We start from the raw sequence: 21,243 nt of genomic DNA on the forward strand, positions 1-21,243 counted from the left end.
CAGACAAAAGCCGAGACTGTAGAAATGATTCGTTGTGCATTTTTTAATTATAATAATTTACGAGAAACCTATAAATGCACCTCTGTCCATTTAAAACTACTAGCTTGTCACTCAATATGATAAACTGAACATCAACATGATGAAAGAATTAAAAAAAAATACTTTTGATTCTCTGGAAATAGTGGGAGGGGAGTAAAAATTTGAAGTGCCTAGGGCGCTGGGGAGGTTAAAAGCGGCCCTGGTGAAGCCTCTATTGTTCTGTCTCCAGGCAAGTATAATATACAGAACTCAAGGCAGGCAAACAATTAACGAGTGGTGAGAAATCCATAATTCTGAAAGTATTTCACAAATTCTGTGAAAAATATCCGCTACTCGTGATATATCCTGATTTAACTGACGTGTCGGCTACAAGCATTATTAAGATTCAGAAAAAAAGAAAGAAAGAAAATTGGGTGCAGTTGTAACTCCAGCAGAAATGGGGAAGAAACAATTGCACTTTTTCTTTTTTCTTTTCTTTCTTTTCTTTTTTTTTTTTTTTTTTTTAACAGGATGATTATAGCAGTGAATATCATTTAGTGCATGATAGGCAAGCATTGTATAATAGACAAGAACTAAGGGATTTTGATTTTCACTCTGTCTCCTACAATGGCTCCTACGTACTCCCTTGTGACCAAGTGGTATCATACGTACTTTCTGCACACGTGGTTCTAGTTCGATCCCCAGTGACAGCACAAAGTCTTGAGTGAAAATGGAGGAGTTGTGGGCTTTTGTTTAAGTAGTAGATCTTAGAAGCTGAAAAGAAACGTTAAATTTCAGTTAATCGCTCAGTTAATAAATAAGGCTGTTAGACGTTATATAATATAAATTCATTACAAGACATCAGCACTAACACATGGACATTCTTAGTTATCTCTGTCTTATACTATTTTTCTTTTCTTTCCTTTTTATTGCAGCTTGGGCCTAATAGTGGGCTTCATATAATTATATTTGACGAAATTGATGCTATCTGCAAAGCAAGAGGTTCCGTAGCTGGTAATACGGGAGTTCATGACACAGTGGTGAACCAGTTGTTAGCAAAGATTGATGGTGTAGAACAGTTGAATAATATTTTGGTCATAGGAATGACGAATCGACGTGATATGATTGACGAAGCTCTTCTTCGACCAGGAAGATTAGAGGTAATGTTTTATTTCAAAATTAATGATACTGAAAAAGTTATAGCTGTTAACATATTCGTAGTGAGACACTAATCTTTTTGTACCAAAGTCCTCAGTAGATTTTATTTAGTTAATTTCTTTTTGTCAGGCTCGTGTGTGAAGGGAAGGAAGGTGTTTTTGTAAGGAAAGTTGTCAAAGATTGGAAAATGTATCATTCGAACCGATAAAATATGTTTGCATATTATATATCGTCGTTTGAGATTCAATACCGCGTAATTAACATTTCACCAATTTTACAGAGGAAACAAAAAACTGTTATAAACTAGCTTCATCCTCGTTATACGCGGTATTACTTTGAGAGAATAACAGGGCCATTTGTGGTGATATAGGTGTACTACTTAAGCAGATTGGGCGCCATCCCATACTGATTCTAATGGTATTAAAGACTCAAATTCGCCAAAATACGCAGTGTTGAATCTCAGACGATGATATGGCTCTTCCCTTTCTGCCAGTTTATTTCATACATAGAGCAAATATAAATACTATTACTCTATGATCTCATATCGGTGTTTAAGTAGTGTTCATTATTAATTTTGTGTGCGTATGTGTAGCGAGATGACTTGATAGAAGAGGATAAGCATATCATAAAACTCTGAACGAGAAATCTGAGAATAATAATAAATTTGTCAACTATCACTCTCTCCCCCCTCCAAAAAATAAATAAATAAATAAATTGAATCTCCATTCAACTAGTAAAGGAGGGAGATTAAAATCAAACTGTTAATTTGAATGTTTATCGTGCACAACAAATAAAGATCGTAACTTCTTTGCGATTGTTAATTCCAATAATTACTTGTAGTTGCTTAGTATCAACAATTTCAGTTTAGATATATTCAAATTAAGTTGTATAAATATATGTGAAATGGAGGAAATAACTTTTCTTTCGTACATAATATCCTTTGTATTAGGAAATTTAATGAAAAGAGGAAGTATTGGCCACAGGAAAGGAAAGTTGATGTTCCATATTCAGTCGTCGGCCCAGTTACATTTTATACACTTCGAACTTCGTAGCTTACTAACTTGAGATGAAAGCAATTGAAACGTTAGCAAGTGTAACTTAAGAAAACAAGGATGGAGAACTGAAAATTTCTTCCATCTCAAGGCGTAATCTTTTTTAATAGCTTCCGGTTTTAAAACTAGTATTTTATGGATAATACTAGATATTTTACTAATATGTTAAAGCTATATTGATATTCTAAATACAGTTTATTTATTTGCTTACTAATTATTTTATATATGCGTTTTTACACAGGTTCAAATGGAAATCGGTCTTCCCAATGAACATGGTCGAGTTCAAATTTTGAGTATCCATACTTCACGAATGAGAACTCATGGAAAGTTGTCGGAAGATGTTGACATCAAGGTATTATGTATAATTATTTAATCACTTTTAGTATACAGCTGTTTCATAAATTCGTAAAGGGCTAGCCTAGGAGATTGTCTTGTGATACTTTTCGATAAAAAATAGAAGTATACTCCTGTATATTATCCCTGTATATCTTCACCCCCAGTTATTGCTTACGGCGACCTAACGCACAGATGTTGCTCTTTGTTATAAGTAATTACCTTGATGCAGTATGATCTGCTCACCACCATCCGCCATAGGATACAAAGGTGTAGAAATTCTGTACGCTATATTTATTACTCGACTTAAAACTTGAAGGACTAGCATGAGAGAGGATTTGCAAAGTTCTTTCAGCAAACGTAAGTAGAATTCATATCTGGTCGTTGATCTTACTTTGCCATGAATCTTATCATACTTGGTCCTTCAAAAAACGTGACATTTGTTTAAGGAATAAAGCATTAGGAATAGTTAATTATAAGTGAATAGTCGTGACCAGAATGGGAATTTCCACATGGCTGCATGGTGGGTAGTTTCCGGAAAGATTTTAGATGCAAAATAATATATGGTACTATCCAAAATTTTCGGGACAGAGTTTGTCATTATTCAACAAAATGCAGTACAGCGTTATAATAACGGTAGTCACGTATTATGTGAGTCATTGTTCGAAGCAGATTGCTACTAGATGGATTAGTGCCTGAGTTGTGGCGTTTTATTCTGTTGGGTTGCATTGCTACAGACAGATTTTTTATTACTGTGAGGTGGATGTGCGAAAAGAACAACGTGTGATGTTTACTTCTCAATGTGCAAAGTTCGATACAAATGCTATGAAGATTTGTTTTGTTGGTGATGACTGGTGTTCGAGTGGCACTTCCATTTCAAAATATATTGTCGATGATGATCATTCCCTTGGTCATACGTAAAGTTCAAGTGGCATTTCCATTTCAAAGCTGGCCGAAACCCCATCGATGACGGAGTACACGGGATTGACTTTAACACCGGGACCATTGCTTGAATCCATTACTTTGTGCATTAAGATCGGGAGCTACCATTCACGAACATTATGATCTTATTGGAATAGGTTATGGAATGTACCAGGAGATTGTTTCTTAATATTTAAGCTTGCGCCGAATTGCCGCCGAATTTGTCCCCAGGTTTTTGACGACTAATCAAACATATATATGTCTTGGTGTATACATTAAACCTCAAGTCGTGGCTTCAGTGTGTGACACTTTCTATCGTATTTGCTGAATTTAGGGCGTCGATTTCTGTACTTTCTAGTAATTCAAAAATCAGTTTCAAACAATGACATTTTCACAGCATCGGAAAGATCCCACAAGAATTTCACTGACAGCAAAAATCTCAGGTAGTGTTTATTAACCATTTTTAATAACGTCTAGAAAACATTCTAATTATGGAGAAATTGTTCAAATAAAGGTACACATACAGAAGAGGGCTTCTTCAGGTCTCCAGGACTAACAGTAGGTGAATAACCGTTTCATTGGATCTGCCCGAGAAATTTTAGCAGCACCTCATATGACTTAAGAAAGCGACAATTCCAAATCTTGTTCTGTTATTAAGTCCAGCTATAATCTGCTATTAAGCGAAACAATTTCAACTTCTGTTGTGTACACACATTCATAAACATTGAAATGATAGACATCCTTACGTAGACAACTGGGACATCTGTATTCTTTATATTGACTGCAATGAAAGTAATTATAGTTAGCATACGCGCCTTTGGCGTGGGAGACCCAGGTTGGATTCCCAGCGGTAGCTCATGTAGTTCGGATTCCACGTTAATCAGTAGGTCCCGTCTTATATAACCTCGCTGCTGAGTTAAACTCAAAATCAACTCAACTCAACAAAAGTAATTATAAAATTATTAAATAGCATTTGGAACGATATATGTATAGAAATATCTGCAGTTTTTAATCAAAATTTCATACTTTTCATTGAATCTCTTATATTAAGAATAGTAACTTTTTAATTCTTGATAAAAGTATAACTGTTTCAAAAAGATGATATCATGGCATCATAATTATTACGCCAATAACTTGTTATTAGCAGAAATATTCAGTAGCAAACTCAAGGTTGTATTATGGCTCTTAACATAAGTTTCAGCTTCATAGAAAAATGTGAAAAAACTATTATTACTATTATTTTTAAAGATAGGTATTAACGATAGTAATAATTGCCTACCGTATTTCCAGGAAATAGCAACTCTGACGAAGAATTTCAGTGGTGCTGAGCTGGAGGGTTTGGTGAGAGCTGCCCAATCAACAGCAATGAACCGTCTCATTAAAGCTTCAAGCAAAGTTGAAGTCGATCCAGAAGCTATGCAGAAACTGTGTGTTAACCGTGGAGATTTTCTTCACGCACTGGAACATGATATTAAGCCGGTAAGTAATGAACTATAATCTAGTCTTTGAAAGGAAGATTGTATGATCTGCTATTTTGAAGGTTCCGAGATGCGGGTGTGTATGATACAAGTGGAAAATAAGTATATGTGTGGAGGAAAATAAAATACCGTACAGAGGATGATAATTGCTTAAACTTTTGTGGTCAAATGTGCGAGTTAATGAATAATTGGAATAAAGGAATTAATCTGTACTGAAGCTTGTATGGAAAACAAAGTACTTACCTAAAAATGCAGAGATTGATAGGCTTCCAGTAGACGACTTTGAAGTGTTCATTCATTTAGGGCAGTCCGCTCTTCCACCATAGGGTATGTTTCATGTGACTATCAGCACTCTTAACGACTGCCTGACAGTACACATTCCACTGGTGAATACTTCTTTGTAAAGTTTAGGAATAATACACAGTATTGATTTTCATATTGCTTGCAAACGCGAGGTAGCGAGGAAATTTTGATGTCCTAGATGCTCTTCGCAGTGGAGACCAATCACAGCAAAAGTGGATTATATTCTGGTAAAAGTTTAGCAAGACCGGCATATAAGCAATCATAACATCGCGAATGGCCTAAACTTGCATCATCAAATAGTGTTAAACTATTTGGGGAAATCTTAGCTGCAAAAATAAACTCAACGTTGAGGTGCCACGTAATCTGACTCAAAAACATTTACTCAGTCAAATTTCTTTCTGTGAATCTCTACTGAAACGTAATGAACTGTAGCATTTCTGACGTCTCTGAAACGTAATGAACTGTAGCATTTCTGACGTCTCTAGTCACTTCGACATCAGTATGGAGACCAAAAATATATTGTTCGTTTGTTGAGATTAAAAAGGCATCGTGCATCACGAGCTACTGCTGTTGGGTAGAACAATATATTCGTACCTGTACTGTGGAAAATTAGCGCAAGTACACCTAGAAAATAAACGGCTGGAACTAGAAAATAAACGGCTGGAACTGGTTAATAATGAGTGTCATATACCACACTGACTACACCAGATCACACACATCTTTAATGATTGGCTGAGAAGTTTTAATGCATCCACCGTATAGCCTGGACGTGACAATGTCAAACAGTTATTTGTTTCGCTCTCTGCAGAACTCTTTCTCTCTCTTTCTAAATAAGTTAAGTTAGTTTCAAAATAAGCCTGTGAAGCACATATTATCAACGAACGGAAAGCAAGGGGGCGTGCTGTGTGCAGGGTTTACGAAATTGGCGCCAAGTAAACAAGGTTGAAAAATATCTGCATTAGAACAATGCATTCGTTGAAAATGCCTTTTATATTAATTTTCAATTTTAGGCGGTAAGGGGTTTTTAATCGGATTTAGCTCCGTATGAATTCTTTCTGTTCCTGTGAAAAGTATTATTTATTTAACCATTTTCTATCAATGCAAACAGTGAAGTCAGAACTGTAACATGCTTCTAGCTGTGACGAGACACATGTAATAATATATTGACAGAGAAATGGAGTACACGGGAGGTAATAAAATCTAGTTTATAACATTCTCTAATTAGAAGAAATTGCAGGCATGAGTTCGTTCGTAAATGGCCAAACCTTGTAATGACTCTTTCCTTTTAGATCTCTAAGTTTTCAGAAGCCGGAAAATAAGTAGTTAGGGCAATTGTGCTGAACGGATACGGAACCAAAACAGTTGTTTCAGAACTCAAAGAATATAACCCTTCGATATTCAACTTCATCTTGTGAAACTCGTTGTGGAAGTACCTCATTACTCTGGAAGTTATTTATTTTAAATTTAATAAGTTTCAGTTTTTAATAATTTTTTAGATAGTTTTCCTAGGTTCTTTGTTTTTAAGCTAGCTTTTCGTAATAAGATTTATTTCCCTATTCTTTCAACAAATTGTAGTTCTGAAAAGATGTACTTGTTGACCTAAATTTATTAAAATCCCTTTGCCCCATTCGATATAAGAATTATCTTCTTGAGTTTATCGTCGTATTTCGGAAGCACCGTATATAAAGTAGCAAGTTAATTTGTATTTTATTGCTTCTTTGTGTGTTTTAATCTTAATTAACACACATTTTCTCTTCGTTCAGGCATTCGGCACGAGTTCAGAGATGCTGGAGCATTTCCTAAGTAGAGGTATCATCAATTGGGGAGCTCCAGTTGGCAGTGTCCTAGAAGATGGTATGTTATTTATTCAGCAGGCGCGTAGTACAGAGACATGTGGTTTGGTATCTGTTTTATTGGAAGGACCTCCGAACTCCGGGAAAACGGCTCTAGCAGCACAACTGGCTAAGAATTCTGACTTCCCATTTGTCAAAGTGTGCAGTCCGGAGGAGATGGTTGGATTTACAGAATCTGCCAAGTGTCTTTATATAAGAAAGGTAAGTTAAAAAAATATCCGTTGCAATTAATTGAAAACAGTTTTCAATGAAAATATTCAAATATTTGATGTATAGTGTTAAAAAAAAAGTTTCTGGTCCCCACCTTTTTTCTTTTTTCGAAAAGATCTGCATTCTTATCTATAGATGAGAATTTCATGTGAAGGTTTAGTTCATTTTAGTTCATTTCATAGGACAGTATAAGAAATTTCTACGTACGATAGCAAGAATAAGAAAAACGGAGGGCCAAGTGTTTTTGAACAAAGCTGTGTTTCTGGACTTCGATATAAGATCAGACTAAGAAAAGTTTTTGTAGAAGCTAATCTACTTCTTTAGCGTAAAACATTTTTAGACAGATAGCTTTTACTAATTAAAGATCGGTAAAAAGAGCTACACCCATACATAAGGTCACGAGAAAAATGACTTCAAATTTGGACTGGTTCTTTACTAAGATAATTAATTAAAAAGTAATGTATGCATTGGAATACATGTTATAGTTACCTGTGAAATACAGGGTGCGGCCCGTAAAGTGAACACATAAAATGAAATGTAATGTATTGAATATGATTAACTACAACACATAAATGAAATGTAATGTATTGAATATGACTACTCACCTTCACAGCAGGTGCTGAAAGTGTCCTCCGCCCACTTCAACACACATGTGAGCACGATTGAAGAGATTCATATATACCCTTGTCAGTTCTTGTGTTGTAATGTTATTGGTGACATCCTGGATTCTGGTCTTGAGTTCTTCAATGGTGTGTGGATTTGTTTCGTATACTCTTCTCTTTAACAGTCCCCATAATTAAAAGTCACACGTGGACAAGTCTGGTGACCGAGGAGGCCACAAGCCTTTGCTGATTGTCCTTTCTGGTGTAAATATCTCATGTACAAGGGACAATGATGCAGCTGATGTGTGGCATGTTGCACCGTCCTGCTGAAAGTAACATAACTGACGCTCCTCTTCGGTCAAGTGTGTATAAAACTCCTCCAGAATTCCCATATACACGTCCGTGCAGACAGATGGTCGTCTGTTCCTGGGAGCATTTTGAACCGATCCTGTACGCCGCCATTTTTCAATCAATTCCAGAATGGTGCTTTTTGCTGGCACAGAACGTCCTGGAAATTTCTCCCGAAACAAATTCTTTGTTTTCACAAAAGATCCAGTGAGAATGAAACCTTCAACAATGGCAACACGCTCGGGTATCGAATACGGCATTATCACACACTGACACTCACCCGGCTTAACACAACGAGGCCTTTTTCTCAACTGGTTTCGACAGTTTCACTGGCTGCGGCTGCACGTGACTGCTGCAGGTCACGTAAGTCGACCCGACCTCGACACGCCATCTCTTGGTAGGAAGGTAGATTATTTAAGTGTTGCCAAAAACACAATATACCAGAATATTACGACGGGCCGGTTTTACATGCCGCACCCTGTACAATTCAACTGTCTCATAATTTTTCTCAGGTTATTGCTTTTTAGTTAAATTTTCCTAGTTCTTTCTTAGTTATCGTATGTGCATTTTTTTTTAAACTAAACTATACAGGAGTTGTATTTGTGTTACAGAATATCTAATATTTGAGTTTTAAGCAAATTTATATCCCAACAACTTTGAGGTAATTTTTCTTGTGACCTCGTGGATGGATATGTTCAACAATAATTCCATTGGATTCCACCTCCTCAAATTAGTATAAAAAGTTAAATTTATCCAAGCGTGGACACTTGTAATACTGGCACGAGAGATGGTTCATTATTATTTGTAGAACCAGAAAAAAAAAAGTTTAATAGCAAAAGTTACATAAGAACGAGCTTCAATATATGTACTTATTGTCGAATATTGTGCAAATAATCAATCCGAGAGTGCTTAATTGTGTGGAGTACGATGCTTGTATGAGAAATACGCACAACTTGCATGGAATTTTGGAAGGAAGCTCTTACGAAAAACATATTTAGAGATAAGAGAGATGGGTCGTATCTGGGCAGCGGAAGTTTATGTTAAATCGTACTTTGTCTTGAGTATATCGTCTTCCTTAGCCTAAAGAGCATTATCGTGGGACATTAAACTGATTATTCACTTTTCATTTGATTTTTTCTTGAAATATACTACAACAGAATATTTTATGTGCATATTTCATGCTTAACTACAACTATAAATGCCAGTTTCTGCTAGAAGGAAGAAAGAAATACCAAAAATTATATATATATATATATATATATATATATATATATATATATATATATATATATATATATATATATATATAATGAGAAATGGAGGGAATAATCTATCATGTACTGTATCACACTAGTCCCTCTCTGTAGGTATGAATTCAGTGATGTACAGAGTGAAATATGATGTATTGGTCTTCAGAGACCGTACTGTATAGTTAGTTGTTTGCATTGATACGGTAAGCAGGAGACCCGGGTTCGAACACTGTCCAGTCGTTCATGTTTACTCTATATAATATGTCTTTACTTCCTTCTGTTGCTCCAGCGCTGTAAAACTGAAATGTACTCTCATAAATAAGATATATAAATGGAGATCCACAAATCTTTAAGCCAAGAGAAGTATGTATAAGAATCAACCGTTCAAAAATAAAGATTTGCACTTAATTGGAAACGCGGCACCAGAAACAGATGTATCTCTCAAATATTGTCAGCAAGGAATGAAGTTTTATAATTTTTATTCATTACTTTATACTTCTAACCGCAGTATATATATATATATGGAAACAGAAGTAATGCTCTTAGTAATACGGGAAACAAACCCCACACACATTTGAATCAGCAAACGAGAAACCCATTCTGCTAGACCCACTCGCTTATCGGCTTGCTCTGTAGAACATACGAATGGATGTAGTGGCGATGACAAAACTTTAAAGTATTTAAATACCTTTACGAAAGAATTTGGTATTAATTGGAACATAGTGTTCTGAAGCAGAGGTTTCAGAAATACGTAAATGCTGTAAGACGCATAAATTGACTTTTGATATGAGAAATAATATGCGAGTTCTCATGCTACACAGATGGAGTGTAGTATTTCGTCATAGTTTAGTTAACTTGTATGAAATAACGGAAGAAGTTCATTCAGATTTCCAAGCTCTCTCTATACCTTTTATTTCGTTGTTTCCTTTTGTAGTATACTAATTGTGATGACTACATTCAAACAGCAAACGATTTCTTTTTAACACAGCTAGAGTAGGTTGTGTTTAAGTTACTATTTTTACATAATCGAGGACGGGAAGAGAGGCACTGTATGTAATTTTTTCTTCTGGTTGTTGGAGCGCATTTTATAACTTTTAGATTCTAATTCACGCTCTAAATTCGACTATTTTAGGCAAGTAAGACTTAATTTTAAGAAGCTCAAGTTCTACATTTTAATAAAAACAATCCATTAGGAGACTGTTTCTGTGCGGCAATGAATGTGCAAGCTCTTAAACTGTATATTTAGCTGGTTTGTGAGAGAAGAGCGTTAGTGTTCATGTTTTTATTTTTTTCTTTAAAAAAATGCTTAACAAAATCACAATGAAGAATATAATGATGTAATTTGATTACCACCCGCAGGAAAGTTCAATCTAATTCTGGTTACTCGTTTATAAATACCGCGTGTTCTATAATCCCTATAAAACTCTGCAGTGTCACCATCAAGAATACAAAAGTATATGTGCACAGTTTATTTGGACACATACTAAAACAAGAAAGCGTCAAATTTTTTTCCATATCTTAACTCTGGATATGTCTTTTTTTACGTTATTTGTTAACCTTCTGATGCACTTAGGATTGGACGAATTTTTGTGATGTTTTCCATTTCAAGGTTTGTTTAGGTAGCCTGTTTAGTTAGGTACGTAGTTGCATCAAGGTCCGTCTAAATAAGCGAACTTGTAGAAAGGACGTTAAAACCAGAACAAAGGCGTCCAGTCTGCATGTGTTGAAGGATATATTGAAGTTAATTTGGAAGTCAACGTGATACGAGCAGCAATGAATATTAGGGTCATAGTGCTCCAGTGGATGTGTAGCCGCAAGACGCGGCACTTCGTGAAGGTAAACGCCGGTCACTTTAAGTGATTGAATGGGGGTGTATTGTATCCCTACAAAAATGCCGCAAATGATTGTTTGATTCATTTTGCTTTACGTTCTTGTGCAGTACCTAAGTTCTGAAGGACGGAAACATTCCAGTGCTTCATGAATAAAGCCCGGATTTCCGTGTACAAACAAACCCCAAAATATGCATGAAAAACATAAAAAAAAAATGCACTAAAATATGCACTAAAATATGCATTTAAAAATTTAACATATGCACTGAATTATACACTAAGAAAATAAAATGTCAGTTTCTCACAGAAATATCTGATCTCAGTGATCTCTGTTGCGATGAACTATTAACATTTTCCTTAGGTTTTCTTCTGTCAACCTTCTGCGTTTATAAGTAAGAAACGTTTTTTAGGCCGAAAAGTTTGTTTCTACATCAGCAGAAATCTCTGGTGCATGTGAAAAACACCAAGTATCTTCCTGTGTTACATTCTCTTCCAATTCCATGTTTTCACCGTTATGTGCATTTGCAATGTCACAGATTGTTTTATACCCGGGATTTTTGCCTAATACTTTGCAAAGTTTATCTGACGCTATTTTCGCAAGACCGTGAGTTGTTTCACTGGACAGTCTGCGATAATTGGCCCAACAAGGGGAGTGAATGTTGCAAAGCATTCTTACATGATTCCAACTGTCTGATAATTTCAGGTATTCTCGAGAAGTGATTGTGTATATACTCAATTTTGTTCTCAATGTCACTTGTAGAGAAACATTTTTGAGGCACACAAATAGCGGCTGCATCATTGGGACTTAGTGAGTCTACAACTGCCTTCACTTGATTTAAGTTATCTGCATAATACAGCACAGCTTCTAGCCACTGGTTGAGAAGGTACTGGAATTCTTTTCGCAGCTTCGCGAGATACGTACGCGCGATAGTTCTTTCACAAATACTTTCTTTACATTTGATACAAGCGCGTCTACTGCTAGATATTAGCATCTGATTGTTTCTGCTACGTAATGAAGACCGTGTGCAGGACAAGTCAGATGGACTAATTTAGGATAAGATACACCACTGTCTATCTACCCCACTATTTTATACAATATTTTTATTCTACATCTGCGTTTACAAAGTGAGTCAGTTCACTTTAAATATAACTACTTTCTTGTGATATACTCTTAAATATGATAGTATGCAGCAATAAAATTCGGAAATACGCAGTATCCTGCAAAGTTTACGAAATAGGTATACACATCGAAATTCACTCAAAATGTGTACTTATATGCACCAACATATGCGTCTCAAACGTATCCTTGCAAGTGCGTCGGAAAGAAGAAAACATTTTTCCATACGTTTCTGCATGTTACTATAAACATGCATTTTGCATAGAAATCCGGGCTATATTCATGAACAATAAAACAAAAATTGGGTTATTTCGAGTAAAATGCGAATTCAAAACTCCTGATTGGAATGGCTAAAACAAGTGACTCCATTAGAATTGGGTGTACAAGAGAACTTCGTATCTACTGTATTAATCTATAGAAATAAGATTAACGTACTAGGTGAACCTGACATTGAAATAAGGAGATAGGTCTGTGAACATTTCTTTATGCATGACTGAAAATTGAAGTTAAACTTAAGTGAAAGATTGTTAAGCTATTAAGCTCTGTTATTTCTTTTTAGGAACTTTCGATAAGAAACTTACTGAAGGACTTGAGTTATATATAGTAATTTAACATAAGAATATTGGTAATTCATGTTATGTATATTTAAAATTACGTTAATACTCTTTTGTTTCAGCATTTCGATGATGCATATCGATCTCAATTGAGTTGTATTCTAGTCGATAACATTGAGCGATTGCTTGACTATGGTCCCATTGGTCCTCGCTATTCCAATTTGACGCTACAGGCATTGCTCGTGTTACTTAAGAAGCAGCCACCAAAAGGCAGGAAACTTCTGATCTTGTGCACTACAAGCCGAAGGTAATTTATAGAGTAGACAAGAGATATTCAATGATTGTCTGTTAACATTGTTATGTGTAAACGTACGATTATCTGTAATCATCGATAAATGAAAATAGCATATTTTATGTACAGATTACGTACAAAATATGCTTTTTACATTTGTGCAATATTTATTCGTGATAGCAGGCTATTTCTTACAAGTGTTTAGTGTATTCACCGTGGCATACATATATTGAGTTTAGTTCACCCCCATACTTGATTTAGCGGTTCGGAGGTAAGTGTGGTGATGTGGTGTCGTAGATAGCGTATTAAGAATGGTCCATGTACTTCATATAACCCCACAAGAGGTCACATGGTTAAATCTGATGATATTGGTGGCTGGCGCCTAAGTGTCTGCCGTGACATGTGCTAAGACACGGTCAAGCTACGATTCGGTAATACCTCAACCAGGTACGCACGAATATCGGTAGAAATGTGGAGCTTGTCTAACTTTAGAATGAAGTGGCAGATTCATTTTTACGCAACTCATACAATACATAATAAAATAGAAAGCTTCGTTACCTTCTTGGTTTTCAATGGACTTGCATATTTCTACTACCTGTTATACTATGGCCGTCATCAGAGCCTGAGCTTCTTCTTGCAGAAGCGAATTTCCTACATCATTTTTCATTCCATCTTTTAATTCTGTATCTAGAATTCATACTTTAAATTTGTAAAAAAACAATTGAAATTAGATTATAAAAACCACTAATAGAATTTGCTTGTCATTTGTTGCGTACACTGTGCCTGAAGCAAATAGTGTTATTACGTCTTAAACAATAGGCAGCAATAAGTTTATAAAGTTAAACATGTGTCTGATAGTATACAATAAGTTAGATGATTTTGCCAGTTACTTTTTGCGTCATTGAAATTTGGCACCTGGCAACAATGAAAACAACAGACACATAATACTAAGCACATTTTAGTAGTGCCGGTTATGACACGATTTTGTTTTCTCACAAACTTAAAGTATAAATTCTAGGTACAGAATTGAAAGAAGATGGAATTAAACAAGATACAAGAAGTTCGCTTATATCTACAAGAAGCTGAAAACCTAATGACGGCCATAGTATATATAATAAGTGTTTGAAATGTATTGAGTTTATTGAACATAAACACAATATAAGGCAACAAAGCTTTTATATTATTGTATGCAGGGATAAAAATGAGGGAGAACACGGGAGGACGCTGTCCCTTCACCTCCAAAAAATGTGTATGGCGTCCCCCCAGTTCCTAAAAAATTACAATCGGCAAAGATAGGCAGGGGAACGGCGTGATCTCATACCGCTACCTACCATCCCCCTATCTTTTCAGATCCATTTTACCCCTGGTTGTATGTGTAAGATGTAGTGCTCGCGGGGACTGTCTCCCTGTCAATAACATGCCCAAAATTGGCGTTTCATCGCCACAGTTTTCCTGGATCTTTTAAGTGGGAATGGAGTGAACTGGACTATAGAGTACTTGTGTGCCCTGTAGCCAACGGTTGACACATTAAACCTTTATATAAGAGGTGATCAAATGAAATCTGTCCGCCATCCCTGGTAGGAACAGTTGATGATAGAATTATACTGTTGTAATGGTATCTAGTGTTATGTATACTTGTAGCATTAGTGTAATAATCATTGTGAAACATTTCCTGTCTTTGTAGCCATAAGGTTTGAACCATGGCATTCACCATCCCAAATACGAGGTATGTCCAAGTCGGACCAGCGAGAAGTCATCCATTTACTGAGTACAGAGGGATGTCAAACGGTTGAGGTGTCCCTTCGGTTGAAGACGTCTATGAAGATCGTCGTCTTCTACACATCCATCTCCATAGAAATCTTTCATCCGAAGATAAACCTCAGTCGGTTGACTTTCCCTCTATACTCAGAAACTGGATGACTTCTCGCTGGTCCGACTTGGATATACCTCGTATTTGGGATGGTGAATGCCATGGTTCAACCCTTATTGCAGCAAAGACAGGAAATGTTTCGCAATGATTACTACACTAATGCTACAACTATACATTAGGGTGGAGCGAAAAAATCAAATTTTCGAATCTCAAATTCTAATAGGGCTCAAAAGTTACATAGTTGCGTGCTAATCAATGGAAAAATAACGAACAAAATCACACTTAGGATCTTCAGTTCGCGCAAACGGCCAAAAGTTTGAAGAACATAGAAAACACCAAAATTTACCTTTACGCAAGAAGTATACAGATTACTTTTTTAAAATTTCTATAGGGTCTTAGTATTTTATTTTAGTTGTGTGAGGTCAAACTGACACACAATCATAGTCAACGTCTTGCGAATAAAATCAGAAAAATAAACACACTGCTGAACAAGACTGCACTTATTTAATATAAAAACACATTTACACGTGACGTTTCGATCTTCTAGCCAAGATCCTCATCAGACGTACAGACGTGTGAGGTCATGTTTGCTAATAATTCGTTAAAGTCAGTGATTTTATACATTTTGTGTTCATAATGATTTTGCAGCTCTTCGCTCATTTCTCAACTTCTTTAAATGAAATGGCCCAGAACTCACCACGAGAAGGTGGCTGCAATTCGAGTTCCATCCACACCCTAACCATCCTACGAATTAGGGAATGCTAAATTATGTTGATTTAGTCAAGAATTTAGCCTTAAATTCAGATTTTTTAAATCAAATTTTGGCATTGTGAGTCTTGAGAACAAAGTTGCTCTAATGTAGCCATCTCTGTTTTCTTGTCCGCACACTTTTCCTGCGTACTCTGTGACAAGTGTGACACGTCTTTCAACTTCCTGAGTATGGCATGGAAAATTTAAGAAGTCAAACTCATGACCAGATTTGTCATACATAAGTGATAAGTCCTCTTTCGAGCACTGGAGGGGGAGACAGCTTACATTTTCTGCAATCTGTCAGCTCACTGTAGTCCGTGGCATCAAAAGTTATTGGAGGAGACATAAGTTCTTACAGATTTCCCCTTCGGATCTTGATTTCGTGCCTCTAGCACTCTCCTGTAACCCAACTCCCGTACGTGTTGTCTCTCATCCACTGTCATAGCGAACAGTATGTTCTTTGGATGACGAAAAAACGCGTTTCTCTCAATCACATGATCGATGTTTTTTTTTAATAGTGTTTCGCAAATATATCGTTGTTTGAACTACCTTCAAAATATGTTTAGGTCCACAAGTCCATATTTCACTGACTGATATCTCTTTTTCTCAAACCAGACAGGGGTATGTCTTTATAATGTAGTTTACAAGCACTTTGAGTTCGTTTGTAGGGTATGTTTGAGAAACGTACACCAGTAAGACCCGGTTTGCACATCTTAATCATCGGGATTGACTGAGAGGTCCCGGACTACAGTGAGCCGATAGAATGGAGAAAATGTAAGCTGCTCCCCCTTCAGTGCTCGAAAGCTTGACAACAGAAACTATCTTTATCACTTACGTATGAAAAATCTGGCCATGAGTTTGACTTAAATTTTCCATGCCATATTCAGGAAGTTGAAAGACGTGTCAAACTTGTCACAGAGTCTGCAGGAAAGTGTGCGGATAAGAAATCAGAGATGGCTACATTAGAGCAACTTTGCTCTCAAGACTCACAATGCCCAAATTTCATAAAAGGTCTGAATTTAAGGCTAAATTCTTGACTAAATCAACATAATTTAGCACACCCTAATTTGTAGGATAGTTGGATAGGGTGCGGGTGGAACTCGAATTGCAGCCACCTTCTCGTGTTGAGTTCTGGGCCATTTCATTAAAAGGAAGTTGAGAAATGGGCGAAGAGCTGCAAAATCATTATGAAAATAAAATGTATAAAACCTCTCACATTAACGAATTAGTTAACAAAAGTGACCTAACACAACTAAAATAAAGTACTTAGACGCTACAGAAATGAAAAAAAGTAATCTGTATATTTCTTGTGTAAAGGTAAATTTTGTGCTTTTATAATTGTTTTGATACTTTTGGCCGTTTGCGCGAACTAAAGATCCAAAGTGTGATCTTTCTCGTTACTTTCCCATTGATCAGCACGCGAATACGCAACTTTTGAGCCGTATACTCGATTCGATACTCGAAAATTTGATTTTTTCGCGTAAAGGTAAATGTTGGTGTTTTTGCTATTTTTTAAACAAACTTTAAGCCGTTTGCGCGATCTGAAGATCCTAAGTATGATTTTTTTCTTATTTTTCTATTGATTAGCACGCAAATACGCAACTTTTGAGCCCTATTAGAACTCGATACTCGAAAATTTGATTTTTTCGCTCCACCCTAGTATGCATGCCACTAGATGCCATTACAACAATATAATCTTATCATCAACTGTTCATACCAGGGGAAGCGAACGAGTTTCATTTGAACACCCCATGTAAGATTGGTAAACACTTCAGTGAGTATCCTTTCAGTTAATGATCATTCAAGTATTGTCTATATATCTGCTTAAATTCAATCATTTTTGTGAACATGGTACGTTTTCTTATTTAATGCACGACTGGTCTTAATTGAGTTTGGTTTTATATACAGTAGCCTTAGGCTAGCTGGGGGCTCCGGCCCCAGACCACCGCGTTTGCTCGGCCTTGCAGCTCTTATGTATCAGCCTTTGCATCAAGAGTGAATTTCGTGCATGAATGTTCCTGAAGTAGTTGTTGTAACTACTTTAGCAAATTTCAGTTACCTTTTACTTGTTTTTGCTTATAGCTAACTTAGTTTAAAGTAGTCATTTCCAACCCATCGCTCTGCGATGTTACTCATTCTCAGTACGAGGCATACGAAACTAATTGATGTTAACATTGGTGACGGGTAACTCAAGTATCGTTTGTATTAATAATATTGATTTCAGCAATCATATATTTACTTTATAGGTAAATAATAATAATAATAATAATAATAATAATAATAATAATAATAATAATAATAATAATAATAATAAAAATAATAATAAAAATTTCAGACACATTTAATGTACAAAATTGTCATAAAACATAATCCATATAAAAGTAATGACTTAACCATTTTATTTATTTATTTATTTATTTTAACCTTTCGGAGAGGGAAAGCATGCTCGGACGTTCTTCGTTGAGTTGGAAGTGACTGGTTTAAACCATAAGGAAAAAGGGGTGGTTCCTGTTATTGAATCGTTGTCCTTTGGGCTTCTTTAGTTGTCAGATAATTTATATTAAGATTTATGTGTATTTACAATTATTTAGTGATATCTGATCTTCATTTTATTAAAGGCAAGTTTTGGAAGATATGGAAATGATATCTGCCTTCACAGCAGTATTGCACGTTCCCAACTTGTCACGACCGGAACATTTGATGACAGTTCTAGAAGAGTCTGATGTGTTTGACAAGAAGGAAATCTCCTCAATCAAGAAGAAAATTGCCGGTCATAAGTAAGTAGAGCTTCGTACTTCTATCGACTTCGTATCAGAATCTACTTAAGATACAAATCCATTTCTTTTCATTTATTTCATAGTTCCGGTATATATAAAAGAATGTTCAGAAAATAAAAGAAAACCTTACTTTGATAAGAGTTTATTTTCCAAGCTATCTTGGTGGCAAACCAGTAAAACTGGAACTCGTCTGGACTGAAAAATATTCATAGGGCCTTTTTCCTTCCAAACGATCGAATATTAATATATATAAATATGTAATAGTATTAATTTACATTTTTGAAGATAAAATTTAACCTTACAAGTGAGAATTAAGTAAAAAGCGGTAGACCTGTGATAAGTAAAACGCTTTTTAAGTTCAGCTGTAGTCTAGATCTTGTTTAAAGTTATTATTTAAACTAAAATTAATAAAGATGAAAATTGTTGGTGTTGCTGGTTGAGAACACAACTCCTTCGCATCGTCACATGTATTATGTAATATCTTAAATTAAAAAGGAAAGATATTAACATCAAGATCATTGCATGCAGAGTAAGCAAAGGAGAGAAATTGCGCCATTACTGAATGAAATACATCACTAGTTTTATTACGTAGAATCAAGAAACTGGATATTGGATTCTATCAATAATAATAATAATAATAATAATAATAATAATAATAATAATAATAATAATAATAATAATAATAATAATAATAATAATATAATAATAATAATAATAATGGAAGTACAAATTCCGTTTTCAAAAGATGACTGTGGCTGTTATAAATGTTTCGTAGTGATAGCTGACTTCAGTGGTTTCAGAGAGGTTAGACATCTGTCAATAATATTCAGTTAATATCACTTTGAGTTTCATACAAAATCACTGTTTTTTACTTTTGTGAATGTGTCAAAACTTGTGTTAACTACAAGCAGCATTTGCGGAAGGAGGTTTTAGTTTTATGCTTTAATTGGAACAAAAGTACAACTGAAGCGCATCGAATGCTTGTAGATGTTGATAATGACAATGCTCCAACTGATAGATCATGGTTTCGACATTTCAAGAATGGTAATATTAGCGTTGGACAAGTCTTGCTCTGGACAGGGAAGAAAAAAAAATCCAAAACAAAGAATTAAAGGCATTACTCGATGAAGATCCGAGTCAAACGCAAGAGGAGCTTGCAGAATCATTGGGAATTACGCAACAAGCAGTTTCCGTACGTTTGAAATCCATGGAAATGATTCACAAGCAAGGCAATTGGGTGCTTGATGAACTGAAACAGAGAGACGTTGAAAGGCGACTTTTCACTTGCAAACAGCTTATTCAAAGGCAACAAAGATTTTTATTTTTTAAATATATCGGATTGTGACTGGGAATGAGAAATGGATATTTTACGACAACCCCAAGAAGAAAAAAATACTACGCTATGTCCAGTCAATCGTTGCCATTGACCTGAACATAAACACCAAAACCGAATATTCATGGGTGTATCTGGTGGGACCCAAAGGGTTTTGTATACTATGAGCTGCTCAACCTGGCGATTTCATTACGGGCTGTCGGTATAGGGTACAATTGATTCATTTCAGCCATGCATTACGAGAAAAACGGCCGGAATACGAGCAAAAACATGACAAAGTTGTGGGCCTCATGTCTCAAAAGTCGTACAAATTTATTTGGAAACGCTCAAGTGGGATATTTTACCTTACCCGCTGTGTAAGTTATTTGCCGGACATTTCTCCTTCTGATTACTGGTAGTTCCAACGGATGCACCACAGTTTGGCAGATCATAGGTTCACTTCTTTCACAGAAATCGAAAAATGACTCCTAACTTGGATCATCATTATCTTCTTCTTCTTCTTCTTCTTCTTCTTATTATTATTATTATTATTATTACTACTACTACTACTACTACTACTACTACTACTACTACTACTACTACTACTACTACTACTACTACTACTACTACTACTACTACTACTACTACTACTACTACTACTACTACTACTACTACTACTACTACTACTACTACTACTACTACTACTACTACTACTACTACTACTACTACTACTACTACTACTACTACTACTACTACTACTACTACTACTACTACTACTACTACTACTACTACTACTACTACTACTACTACTACTACTACTACTACTACTACTACTACTACTACTACTACTACTACTACTACTACTACTAAGAAGAAGAAGAAGAACAACAACAACAACAACGAGACTTTTTTTCTAGATGGAATTCGAAAATTGCCTGAGAGGTGGAAAAAGTAGTAGCCAGCGATGGAAAATACTTTGATTAATCTGGTGCGAGTAATCCCGGGTTCGATTCCCGGTGGGGGAACTCGGTAGAAAAAGTGTAAAAAGCTTTTTCAGGCCAACCATCCAAAATAAGATTTTCCTGGGTTTTCCTCATTCACACCAGGCAAATGCCGGGTGGTGGTAACCTAGGTCCCAGGCCGCTTCCTTCCTTCCCCAGTCCTTTCTTTCTTCCTTTTCTCCGGATTGTGTGATCGCTGAGGGACGTCATCCCTC

General features: G+C 35.8%; 1 protein-coding gene across 1 annotated transcript in view; it reads left to right on the forward strand.

Annotated features, from left to right (window-relative positions):
- Window positions 1–21,243, forward strand: part of LOC145673309 (vesicle-fusing ATPase 1-like) — a 154,656-nt gene that overhangs the window by 120,297 nt on the left and 13,116 nt on the right. The window contains exons 8-13 of the mRNA XM_081742901.1: window positions 954–1,178; window positions 2,470–2,580; window positions 4,773–4,961; window positions 7,027–7,317; window positions 13,149–13,333; window positions 18,557–18,715. Of these exons, the coding sequence (XP_081599027.1) occupies window positions 954–1,178; window positions 2,470–2,580; window positions 4,773–4,961; window positions 7,027–7,317; window positions 13,149–13,333; window positions 18,557–18,715 (1,160 nt within the window). The remainder of the gene's footprint in view (window positions 1–953; window positions 1,179–2,469; window positions 2,581–4,772; window positions 4,962–7,026; window positions 7,318–13,148; window positions 13,334–18,556; window positions 18,716–21,243) is intronic.

The sequence above is a fragment of the Thermobia domestica genome, chromosome 16 (assembly GCF_964235325.1).
Source record: "Thermobia domestica chromosome 16, izTheDome1.hap1.1, whole genome shotgun sequence".
NCBI lineage: Eukaryota > Metazoa > Arthropoda > Insecta > Zygentoma > Lepismatidae > Thermobia > Thermobia domestica.